This window comes from Aulonocara stuartgranti (assembly GCF_965226115.1).
Source record: "Aulonocara stuartgranti genome assembly, chromosome: 18".
In the NCBI taxonomy this organism is placed as follows: domain Eukaryota; kingdom Metazoa; phylum Chordata; class Actinopteri; order Cichliformes; family Cichlidae; genus Aulonocara; species Aulonocara stuartgranti.
Window position 1 is genome coordinate 22,008,978 of NC_138954.1, and position 12,255 is coordinate 22,021,232.

At 40.5% G+C, this 12,255-nt stretch overlaps 1 protein-coding gene across 1 annotated transcript; it reads left to right on the forward strand.

Moving 5' to 3' along the window:
• Nucleotides 1–706: 706 nt before the first annotated feature.
• rnf126 (ring finger protein 126) lies at nucleotides 707–8,495 on the forward strand. Its single transcript, XM_082513743.1, has 9 exons — nucleotides 707–866; nucleotides 1,642–1,700; nucleotides 1,941–2,001; nucleotides 2,412–2,650; nucleotides 2,845–2,913; nucleotides 2,995–3,064; nucleotides 4,391–4,484; nucleotides 4,813–4,928; nucleotides 7,110–8,495. The coding sequence occupies exons 1-9, from the start codon at nucleotides 792–794 to the stop codon at nucleotides 7,260–7,262; spliced, it is 936 nt and encodes a 311-aa protein (XP_082369869.1). The 5' UTR covers nucleotides 707–791; the 3' UTR covers nucleotides 7,263–8,495.
• The last annotated feature ends 3,760 nt before the right edge of the window (nucleotides 8,496–12,255 follow it).

The window sequence follows — 12,255 nt, forward strand, 5'->3', positions numbered from 1 at the left end:
AAACCATGCTTTCTTAAATTCCGAATCTTAAACAAAGTATATAATTATCCTTCATCTTCAAACCCCTAAAGGAAAACAAAGAAATAAACAAACAACAACAAAACAACCTGTAGTAAGATTTTTTTTCTTCACATCTCCCTGCCCTATTGAAATTGTTTGGACTTGTAAAGAGGAGGGCTAGTGAATATATTGTTACCACAAGCTCTGACTATTGAGCTATCAGGCAGGAAGAAGATGGATGCAGTGAAGGAGGACATGCCGAGGATTCGTGTGACAGAGGAGTAGGCAGTAGTCGAAAGAAGAATAAAAATACAGTAATTATAGTCCAATACTTTAATCATTTATTAATTGTTATCATTCAGCTTCTTTTCAGGTTCATTTTTATTGTTTAAAATGGGTTAGTTCTCTTTCTTCTTTGCCTTCTTCCTCGTATTATTATAAAAATGATCAGGTTTAAAACGTTCTGAAAAGGTAGTACAATATACAGATAGACAAAACACTTTGTCTTATAGCCATACCAATGTAGGTCAAAAATGCACCAATAGGGCCTCCTCAAATTTGACAAAACTGACAAAAAATAAAACTAAAGACTTGCTTCTATATTATATATTCGTTTAGTTCGTTTTATGGTAAGATAGAAGAAATTATAATTTGGAGGTAAATACACCGGAAATCATTTCCTGCCTGTCGTGTCAGGTGCGCGTTAGTTTCCGTTTCCTGTTGCAAGAGCCGTTGCTGTTGTCCCTTGCTGCTACCCGTCCGTACTGTGCGAACTGCTCTCCTGCTCAGAAATGGCTGAAGCTCCCCCACGGCCCTGCCGGTTTTTTTGTCACCGGTGTTCAGCAGAGATTAGTCCGCGTTTACCGGTAAGGGCCGTAGAGACACCTTTTGTCCGCGTGAAGGATGATGAGTAATATCCGACCTTGTCTTTTTTTTATGTGGGTTTGGCACTCAAAGAGTCTCTCGACTCATTTGCTGCTGTTTAGCTGCGCTAGTTCGGCTAGCCCTGTAGTAAAGGACGGGGTGGTAGTCAGGTGTCACTAATCAGGCTGGCGGATACGCTTGGGTTGAGATGTCATGTTTTACCCTTATTATATCGAACGTCACTAAATGACAACCAGGTAGAGCTGACGTTAAGGGCTTGACAAGTTCAGCCGCGGTAGCCTTTTGACATGAACGGGCAAGCTAACGGAAGACCGCGGGCTCACTTTCGATTTAGGGGACTTGTTCTTTTTTTTACTCAGGAGACACCGCTTAGCGGGGAATGCTTTCCAGTAAAGACTGTTGTTGGCTGATTGTAGTTGTTAAATCATTACAAAGTCACTCTCTGTCGGCTCTGCTGTTGTGGCACCAACCAACCTCCCAGCACTGTTGTCAAAGCCTTTCACATGAAGCTTCTTGAATGTTGCAGTAACAGTTTCTCTTTAGTCAGTCTGCTGCTCAGCTGTGTGACACAGTGCCCTTTAAATGTAGGAAACTTCTGAAGCCCTGCTCAATAAAGTTGCACTCCATAAACGCTCCTAAAGACAATTAAAAAAAAAAAAATTATATGGGTTGCAGAAGTATATAATGTTGGCGTTCGACCTAATAAAGAGACAACTTTGTTTGTGTCAGGGATTCAAATTTACATTTTCATTGTAGGACTACACGTGTCCACGCTGTGAATCTGGTTTTATTGAGGAACTGCCTGAAGAAAGAAGGTAAGGAGGATCAATCTGAAGAAGTCCACTGAAACAAAGTTTAGCTCTTCATCACACTCTCTTTGAACATTTAGTCAATGAATCAGAACATCAGTGCAAAATATGAGCCACCAGTAAATCTTGACCATAGGCAGAAGGGACTTGTGTACTGATGCTCTGATGATAAATCGGTGTATCGCTACTTAGTTTAATATTTCAGTACATTTCTACCTCTTAACGTTTCACTTTCTGTTTATGCAGTGCTGAAAATGGGTCTGCCTCTACTTCCTCTTCCAGTGATCAGTTCCGCCCAGTCTTGGAGGTAAGTGTGACGTGATAAATCAGCTGGTTCTGAAAATTTTTTTTTTAACACCCTACACCAGGGGTGTCAAACTCAAATACACAGTGGGCCAAAATTCAAAACTGGAACAAAGTGGCGGGCTAACATTAATATTTATTGAAAAAAAAATCTTCCTCCAGATATAAAAATGAATCTTTTCTTATGGACTCAAATAAGTTTTGCTGGAAAACTGAATATGGAACAAGCAAAGCTTAATACTAAACAATATATATATTAGCTGTATAATACCAGTAGGCCAGCTCTAATAGTAATTTGGTATGGCTTCGCGGGCCAAATGTAATTAGGCTGCGGGCCAAATTTGGCCCACGGGCCAGAGTTTGACACCTATGCCCTACACTATATTTTGACATTGTCTCTGTCTCTACCACTAGAACGTGGATCACCAGCACTTATTCACATTTCCCCCGGGTTATGGTCCGTTCGCCCTTGGGATTTTTGATGAAAACTTTGACCTTCGGTTGCGGCTACCCACAGAGGACAACCGAGAGACGGAAAACAGGAGAGAGCGGGAAATGGCATCGCGGCAAAGATACGGTGCACGGCAACCACGGGGTCGGCATGTTCCTCGGCGACAGGGTACGCGACACGAAGGAGTGCCCACATTAGAGGGGTGAGACATTTTCAGCAGTAGAGCGTAACTGAGAAGAAGTGACAGGGGAAACAGCTTGGCTTGTTACTGTGTTATGTGCAAACATTATATGTCACATGTTATGGTAACAGTATTAATCCCACTGTTTCTCAGTTTGAACCCTGTTGCTTGTTGTAAGTAGTTTGTTTTTGTGATGTTTCTTTTTTCCTGACTAGAATTATCCAGCAGCTAGTAAATGGAATTATAGCACCTACAGCCATGCCAAATATTGGGATGGGACCTTGGTAAGTTTAAGAATGTATGATAGACACATTGCTTACTTATTTCAGGAGACTTTTTACTTTAACATCCTTCTTAATTTGCAGGGGTATGCTACATTCCAATCCAATGGACTATGCCTGGGGTGCCAATGGGCTCGATGCTATCATTACGCAGGTATGTACAATGTTTTTCTTTCACATGAAAATAGAGATAAACTGAAACAGAATTTTATACTTGGCTTTCGAGTCCAACAAATCTATTCAACAGAGTTGCAGGAATACTGTGATCTAGTGAATACAAGACCTGGGCCCTGGATTTCAGAGTGGGGTCATTTTAGCAAGTTTAGCACTTAAAAATACACTGAAACAATCTAAAAGTGTTGAGCACAACATTTGGAACCTCCGTCTGGTGTTTCAGGAAGTCTCACTAACGTACACAGAGAGGCTTCAGAGATTTGACCTTGAAGGCTTTCAAATTTGGATCACTAACTAAAATGTAAATCTGCATCAGCTGATTTTTTGAACAAACAAAAATTACTCTGTGGGAGATGGGAGGGGGGGCTGACTACAACGAAGAACGAGGACCTAGGAGGGAAAAAAACTCCCAGCATTTTTTTTTCTATCGGCTGGCACTGGATATGAAACATCAGGACATAACCGCATGGTTAACACGTAACACACCAGCATGCCCCTAAATGTCTTTGCAGAAGTCCAAAACAGACATTATTGTAATGTTATTAAGGTGAAGTCCAAAGACAAAGCTCTAGGCTAACTGGCTCAGAATGTATCTGTGACTTGAACATAATTTAGTGAAATGTGCAGCTTGGTTTTTAATTCATGGTGTTTAATGTGACTGAGGACAGGATAAGAACACAGAGGCGCATGGAGGCAAAATAAAAGAGCCACCACAACAAACACAGAAATGGTAGAAATTACATCAGTGTTGTAGCTTAAGGAAATGGCAAAGCACAATGCAGGCCTGAAGTTAGGGTCACAAGCAGTATCCCCCTGGAATTGTATAAAACCTTCAGTCTAAAGGAGCATCTTCTGCAGCCCAGCATCACTTCTAACCTTCCTGCAACTTTCACGTCCAGGTCACGTTCCTGACCTGATATGCTGCCTTCAGGCTTGGACACTGTGGACTCATTCACTGAAACTTGTGGTTTGGTCCCTGGGTCATAGCTTTCATTGACCCGGTTCCCATCAATATTAATGATCCTCAACATGAGGGTCTGGTCAGAACAGGAATTTCAAGGTTCACTCTAAAAATAACAGTGACAGTGGGAGTGGAGTCGAAAAAAAAGGAGAAGGTCCAAATTAAAATTTTTCTTTTTTTTTGTGTCTAGAGTCAAAGAATGCACGTTTGCAACTGCCTAATGAAGCACCGGTGATCAGGCATATAGAAATATGAAGAGAAGTTTCCTTTGATTTGATCGGCCTTGTTGTCATTCTGATTTGGTCACAGCTGGTCATTGTGAGCATGTCTGTTTTTCATTTGTAGTTATTAAACCAGTTTGAAAACACGGGTCCCCCTCCTGCAGACAGAGAGAGGATAAAGAATTTACCCACGATTTCCATCACAGAGGAGCACGTCAGTAAGTCCTCTTCTCATTTTCAGTGTGGTTCTTTGTACATTTCACTGCAACCTGCTCAGCTATGCACTCTACTTAAAAACAAATAAATAAAACATCTGTGTAGACAGTTCTACTGATTCAACAACAGTATGTGGTTTTTTTGTTTTTTTTTTTGAATAATGAGAAAACAGCCTTTGAAAAGTGTCTCTTTTTTGGGACATTTGGCTTTGTCACAATTGCTCAACACTACCTAAACTCAAATAAACTATATCAGCATGATCTCAGTTTTCCCTGGGGCTGATGTGTGTGTGAGCACAGACAGATGGTGTGTCGTTTGCTGTTTGCACAGGTGCTGGTTTAGAGTGTCCCGTGTGCAAAGAAGACTACAGTGTTGACGAGAGTGTAAGGCAGCTACCCTGCAATCATTTGTTTCACAATGACTGTATAGTACCGTGGCTGGAACAGGTATGTATATTTAATGGATGATGCAAACAGAACTATAGAGCTGATTGAAACATTAATTGTGTTATTTCATTGATATCAACCACTTGCATATGAAGCCAGGTTTGTTTTGGATCACTTGATTCTTATATAACCTTTGTACTTCATAAACTACTAATGTGGTTGCAGCAGATGGCTGCCCCTCCCCGAATCTGGTTCTGCTGAAAGGTTTTCTTCCTGTTAAAAGGGAGTTTTTCCCTCCCAATGTTGCCAAGTTCTTGCTCATAATGGGTTGTGTGATAGTTGGCTTTTTTTTCTAATCTTCTAGATTATTTTCCTTAAAGTATAAAGTGCCTTTAGGTGAGTGCTGTTATGAATTGATGCTATATAAATACAATTAAAATGTTTCTGATGATACCGTAAACAAGTTAACTGCTAAATCATAGCTTTACAGTTTTAATAAAGACTTTCAAAAGCAGCACTGATTCTCAATATTCTCTGGTGGCTCTCTTAAATCTTGCTGCTTTGAAACTTTAGTGGTTTTCTGTATTCCAGGAGTAAAGAAAAACGCTCTAATCCATGCAGTTTTACACATACTGCATCATTACACGGTAGTTTGGAAAAACACACAATATTTCCCCGTCTTACACTTAGTTGCAGGCCATATTATAAATGAGTTGCATTTTTTTTTCCCTTGGTGCATATCATGTGTCTCTTCTGGTACTTTCAGCAATCTTCCAGGAATTTGCTGACATTTGTGAGCCAATCTTCACCCTGGAAAGATTTTTTTTCAGAAGCTCTGTTTTACTAAAAGGCCAAAACAGAAAAAGCAGTGTTTACCAAAGTACCTGTGTATAAGTGGGCACGGCTTACAAAACCAGTCGGATGCATGCTGCACTGTCTTATTTAAGAGCTGTCATTCATCCTGCCATTGTGTTGAGGTCAGATGTTTTCTGGTTGGTGGGGGTTATTTAGTTTTATTTTGCTCTAACTTGAGCAGCTTATGACGTGTGAGTCCTGAAGAAATCACCTTGTCACTGAAGCTGTGGCTAGAGGCAGTTGAATTACATTGTTTACAGAAATATGTCAAATTGAATTGACAATAACAAATTCCAACACTAACTCTTTGGTTGCACTGGACACAGAGGGTTTTCAGACCGTTTGCGGTGATTTTCTCTCTTTTTACTGGCTACATGCAGTGCTTGTTCAGTTCAATTCAATTTTATTTATACAGTGCTAAATCACAACAACGTTCACCTCAAGGCGCTTTATATTGTAAGGTAGACCCTACAATAATACATACAGAGAAAAACCCAACAATTATATGACCCCCTATGAGCAAACACTTTGGCGACAGTGGGAAGGAAAAACTCCTTTTTAACAAGAAGAAAGCCCCAGCAGAATCAGGCTCAGGGAGGGGCGGGGCCATCTGCTGCGACCGGTTGGGGTGAGAGAAGGAAGACAGGATAAAGACATGCTGTGGAAGAGAGACAGAGGTTAATAACAAGCACGATTCAGTGCAGAGAGGTCTATTAACACATAGTGAGTTAGAAAGATGACTGAAGAATAAATACTCAGTGCATCATGCAAATTTCCCCAGCAGCCTATTGCAGCATAACTAAGGGAGGATTCAGGGTCACCTGATCCAGCCCTAACTATATGCTTTAGCAAAAAGGAAAGTTTTAAACCTAATCTTAAAAGTAGAGATAGTGTCTGTTTCCCGCATCCAAGCTGGAAGCTGGTTCCATAGAAGAGGGGCCTAAAAACTGAAGGCTCTCTTTTGCATGTTCTGAGTAAGGCAGTTTGACTGAGTTTGTGGGATGGCCAGACTACACTGGCTAAATAAATGTTGGCATCAAAGGTCATTTATGGAGTTAAAAAAAGATTTCCCAACCCAACAGCGTCGTCTATTTTTACGTTTTTGGAGTGGCTCTTTGTGGCACACTCAGTTTACTTATTGCTGTCACGCCTAATGTAGGCATTTTCATTGATTACAGTGGAAGCATACACCCAGTGAAGAGTCTGCATTATGTCTACAGTGTAGCCACAAGGCTGTTGTCTGGAACCAGGCTTCTTTCAGTTGTTTAAATTCAATTCAATTGTCCATTTTACTGAATTATTAAGATTGTGGGTGAGAATAAAACTGCTGTGTCCATGTATTAAAGCTGATCACAGTGATAACTTCCTACGCCCCGTCTCTTACAGCATGATACGTGTCCTGTGTGCAGGAAGAGTCTTAGTGGACAAAACACAGCCACAGACCCGCCGGGGTTATCGAGAATGAACTTCTCCCCCTCTTCCTCCTCCTCTTCCTCCCCAAGCTCACCTAGCAATGAAAATGCTGCCAGCAACTCCTAGATTTTCACTGTTTCACAAGAGAAAACATCACACCCTTCTTAGACCCAGCAGCTCCTCTCTGCAGCTGAAACCAGGACATTTTTCTGTCTCAGGTGAACGGGACAGTGAGACGAGGTAAACTCAAATTTTAGGATTTTTTTTGTTTTGTTTTGTTGTTTTTCTCCCTCCTTCTGTGCTGAACGGATATTGGGACCAGCTCCCGCTGCTACTGTTACAGAATGTTTGAGGAGGTGGGAGTCAGAAAAGATGGAGAATATGATGACGATAATAATAACAGTCCACTTATGAGTGGGATTCTTACAAGACCCGGAGCAGAATTGAAGCCAGATTGGACTGCTGTTTGATGAAAACATGTCCTTGCAGCAGTGCTTGGACACATTTTATATTTAAAAGACAAGATGCTCTTTTTTTTTAAAAACATTGCCTGTGGTGGTGGAGTCCGTAGATGTGTAGAAAGAGAATTCCTTTTTGAACTGCGAGCCACTGTACAGCGAATGGATCAAACTAAGACCTTGCGGGAAGGAGACTGAGAGTGTGCATCTGATTTTTATTTATTTGCACAGTTTTTGTTTTGTTTTTTTTAGGTTTTTTTCTTCTTTTTTTTTGGCACAAAATCTCATGTTGGGATGTGAATGTGAGTCAACTGCTGAACAAAAACAAGCAACATTTCAACCTTTTGCATTGAATAAATCTTTGAAGATGTGTTTTTTCTTTTTATTAATTTATTTTTTTAGAGTTTGATTCAGTGTATTTGGTGCATCTTGGTAAGTTGAACATTGTTACAACTTAGGAGGGGATATGTAGTGAAAATGTTCACAACTGTGTGTTTATTGGACCCCTGCAAAGTAAAAAAAGAAAAGGCAAACAGGCATGGGATCATCTTACCTCTGTGGAACTGGCCAAATGTGTTTCACGAAAACAAGTGTTTATTATTTTATTTACTGAATTTTTGTACAGTCACAATAAAGTGATTGAAAACAAATTTAAAGGTTTTTGCTGACGTTGTACAGAAATATGACAGCTGACAAAGTTACTCTGAGGTTCAACTATACAGTATACGTTAAACTATAGGTTTAGGGGAAAAAAGGATGTTAAAAAATGTAAATTCCCTCATTCCCTTTTTCAGGATGAAGTGTTTTGAGGTTTGATTTCTTTAATGGGTCATAACAAATGTTAATGTGTTTTCTCACCATGTGAGATTTGAAACTTTTGGATAAAACAATGTCTTACATATGTCTTGAAACTTTTTTTTGATCATGTAGTAAAGTGATGGTTGTAAATCAGCGTCTTGTTTGCTGCAGCAATGCTCGTTTTCAGCCACGTCGCATATCTGACCTTATATGTGATTGTTATACAACACTGAATCAGTGTAGATGATGTGTGGCTTAATAGAAACTGATCAATGGCTTAAAAAAAAAAACTTGATATGGTGATGCAACAAATTTTAAAATATAATATTTCACTCTCTGTATTACGGCACAAGTCAAAGCCTTTCAGTTATGATAAACAACCAAAGGACACTTTATAAGGTACACCTTCTTAGGGCTGCCTTAATAATTTGTGGTTCAAGAATCCAGTTTGAGATGATATGAGTTTTGTGACATGGTGCGTTGTCCTGCTGGAAGCAGCTATCAGAAGATGGTACACTGGTGATAAAGGAAAAGGACATGGTCAGCAACAATATTCTGTTTTTTTTTTTTTGTTTTTTTTAAAGAAGCCCTTTTGGTACAGGAGGTCCAGATTGTTCCAAGAAAATATCCCCCACAGCAGACTGAAGCAGAATGAATCCATGATTTCATGTTGTTTTCACCAAATTCTGACTAATATCTGGATGTTGCAGCAGAAATCGAGATTTGGCAGACCAGGAACCACTTTGTCAATCTTCATTTTACCAATTTTGTTGCGCGTATGTGAATTTAAGCTTCCTCCTCTTAGCTCACAGGAGTGACACCCAGTGTGGTCTTCTGTGGCTGTAGCCTTTCTGTCTCAAGGTTTGACGTGTGATACCCTGGTTTTAACAAGTGGTTATTTGAGTGTGGCAGGATGTGGTCTGCTGTTCAGCTGCAGGGAATGGATGGGGCAGTGCCAGGGAAGGCTGGCTAGCACAGGTGGTGCCCATGTTCTAATTGTGCGTCCACCATTTAGCACCTTGGGACCCAGAGAGCAGAGTATGAGTAGCTGGGAAAACAAGCTGAGGGAGCTGACAGCATCAAAGAGCAAGCATTTAATAGAACACTAGAAATCATCCACCAACCCATCTTTATTATTACATTGAGTTACTGTGGCCTTCCTATTAGTTCAAAGCATTCTGGCTATTTTCCTCTGACATCACCCAGAAAACTAATGCTCACTGGATATTTTCTCTTTTTCGGGCCATTCTCTGTAAACCCAGGATATGTTTGTGTGAGAACATCTCAGGAGATCAGCAGTTTCTGAAATACTCAGACCAGTCCATCTGGCACTAACAACCATGCCACATTCAGAGATACTTAAATCACCTTTCTCCTTTCTGCTGCAGGTCGTCCTGACCACGTCTACATGACTAAACGCACTCAGTTGCTGCTATGTGATTGGCTGATTAGATATTTATGTTAAGGAAATAAGTACCTAATGAAGTAGCTGATGAGTGTATTTATACATATCATGAATGACCGTGAAGGCAAAATTAAGAGCACGAAGATGACTCTGATAGATCATTTACAACATTACAAGTTCATTTGAGGCCTGGTGTTCATAAAACCTAAATCTGCACTGATAAAACCTTCAAGCCTTGAACTACTTCCCTGAAAGGAACATGCCATTCTTGGATTTCTGTCAATGTGTGAAAAAGACATCAGACGTTCCCATTGAATTAAGCAGCCCTTAATAATCAGGTGGCGTCTGAGTCACTGCAGCGCCCTGTGAGGTTTTCAGATTCAAGTAAATGAATATAAGATTGCTAAAGGACTCCAAGTTGTTGGTACAAAGTAATGAGGTGCCAGCACGTCAACGCAATTACAGAAAGCTTTTGGTGACTTATTTACACAAGCTCGACAGAACTGCTGTAGTGGAGAAATGTTGTATCACTAAGCCTTAGAACTTTTGGGAAGACTTACAGATCATGTGATTCCTCTTTAGTTTTTAGAGTTCTTACCTTATGGGCCACACAAATAAGGCCATCACTTAGTCTTCCCAATATGGGCTAACACATGTGGTTTGATTAATGGATCAACCTTTATAGCATGTGCGTTCTGCCCTTGTGTTCACCAACATGTTTCTGGGCCACTCATATTACCTACCTACTTGTTGAGAGTTTCTTTTCTGCTACCTACATTAATTTTCCTGCCTCCCTTTGGTCTGGAATTAGCTGGAAACCATTTGAGAATGTCAGAACACTACATCACCACTACCAGGAAATTAAACCGAACCTGAGTGCTGCTGCACATTTTTGACTAATGATGCAAGGGGAAGACGGCAGAAAGAGGGAGACAGAGAGAAAGACGACATGGGGGGGGGGGGCAGAGATGACTTCTGAGCACTGATAGTAAAAGATAAGAAATTTCTGAGATGTCGCAGATCAGATCTGCTAAGTGGGATTAGTTACTGTATATTCTTGTGTAAATGCCAGATTCTGTGAAGCACCACAACCATTTTTTTTAAATATATGTGGCCAAAATTGCACCCAACCAAAACTAGAACAAAGAAAAGAGGCTAGCTACTATCTCTCCTCTGGTGGCAGAACACTCGATTATCGTGGCCTAAATCTGTAGAGATGAAGCTATACCTCTGTGGCTTTGGCTGGTGTTACATGTGGGTTCAGACTATCTGCTAGTCTGGAACGTGGTGATGCCAGTGGATATTTACTTGTTCACTATGTGGAAGCAGCTGGTGTTGTGCTCATACTTTGCAGGTGAAACCACAACACAGTCGTTGCAGTACATGACATCTGCTGTGTATTCTTGCCGACCTTTGTCACAGGTAGTCTCTGCCAGATTATGCAGTAGCTGACTCCACTTCTGAGTGTTAAGTTGTTCTGTTTTTGTGGGTCAGGTGTTGGAGAAGGACAGGAATAATTGATTATTCCTTGGTATTTCCTTTTCATATAAGAGTAAGCATTTAAAAACAACAACAAAAAAAAGGGCCAAATGTGGACAGCACCAGAACAGAAGTTTTTGTTTCATGAGCTGTATACTTGGCAGTGGTTAGCACCTCACAGCTAAAAAGTCCTGGGTTGGAATCCAGCTTGTATCCAGAGACTTTCTGTGTGGAGTTCCCCCCGTGTCTGCGTGGGTTCTCTCTGGGTACCCCGGCTTCCTCCCACAATCCAAAGACAATCAGTTAGTGGGGTTAGGTTAATTGGTGATTCTAAATAGGTGTGAAAATTGAATGTGAATGGTTGTCTTCTCTCTGTGTTACCCCTGTGACAGACTAGTGACCTGTCCAGGGTGTAGCCTGCCTCTTGCTCTATGGCAGAAGAGAATGATGGATTGTATGTTTTGAATGTAAGAAGCTTTATACTGGACCCATTCATATTTTGGATATTTTTTACTAGACTCAAATGTGTAGCAATAAATAAGTTGAATGAATAAGAAGAAAAAGCTTTTAGGACAAAAATCAATATTGTGAGTTTCAGCATGTCCCCTCGGGATCTTCAATGCACTTTGTTTTTGTAGAGAAATGAGTCCAGACTGTAGATCTGTTGCTGGTTTTGAACATGTGCCATGGATAACATTTGAGAGCTTTGCCAGAATCATAAAGTGAATTATGACCACTAGAGGGTGCTAAACACCAGCTAAGGCACCAACATGCTTTAAGGAAGATTGACATTGTCAACGTCTTACAGAACACATGAATTAATTTCAGTTTGCATTGACGTTCAGGGAAAAACATTCAGTAATTGGCAGCATGTGAGGTATTTTTTTTTTTTTTTAGATTTAAACATGACGCTTAATTCATGTTTAAGGTAATGACTGAGAGGCCTCAGCTGGATGCAGGCTGAACTGAATTTAGAAGA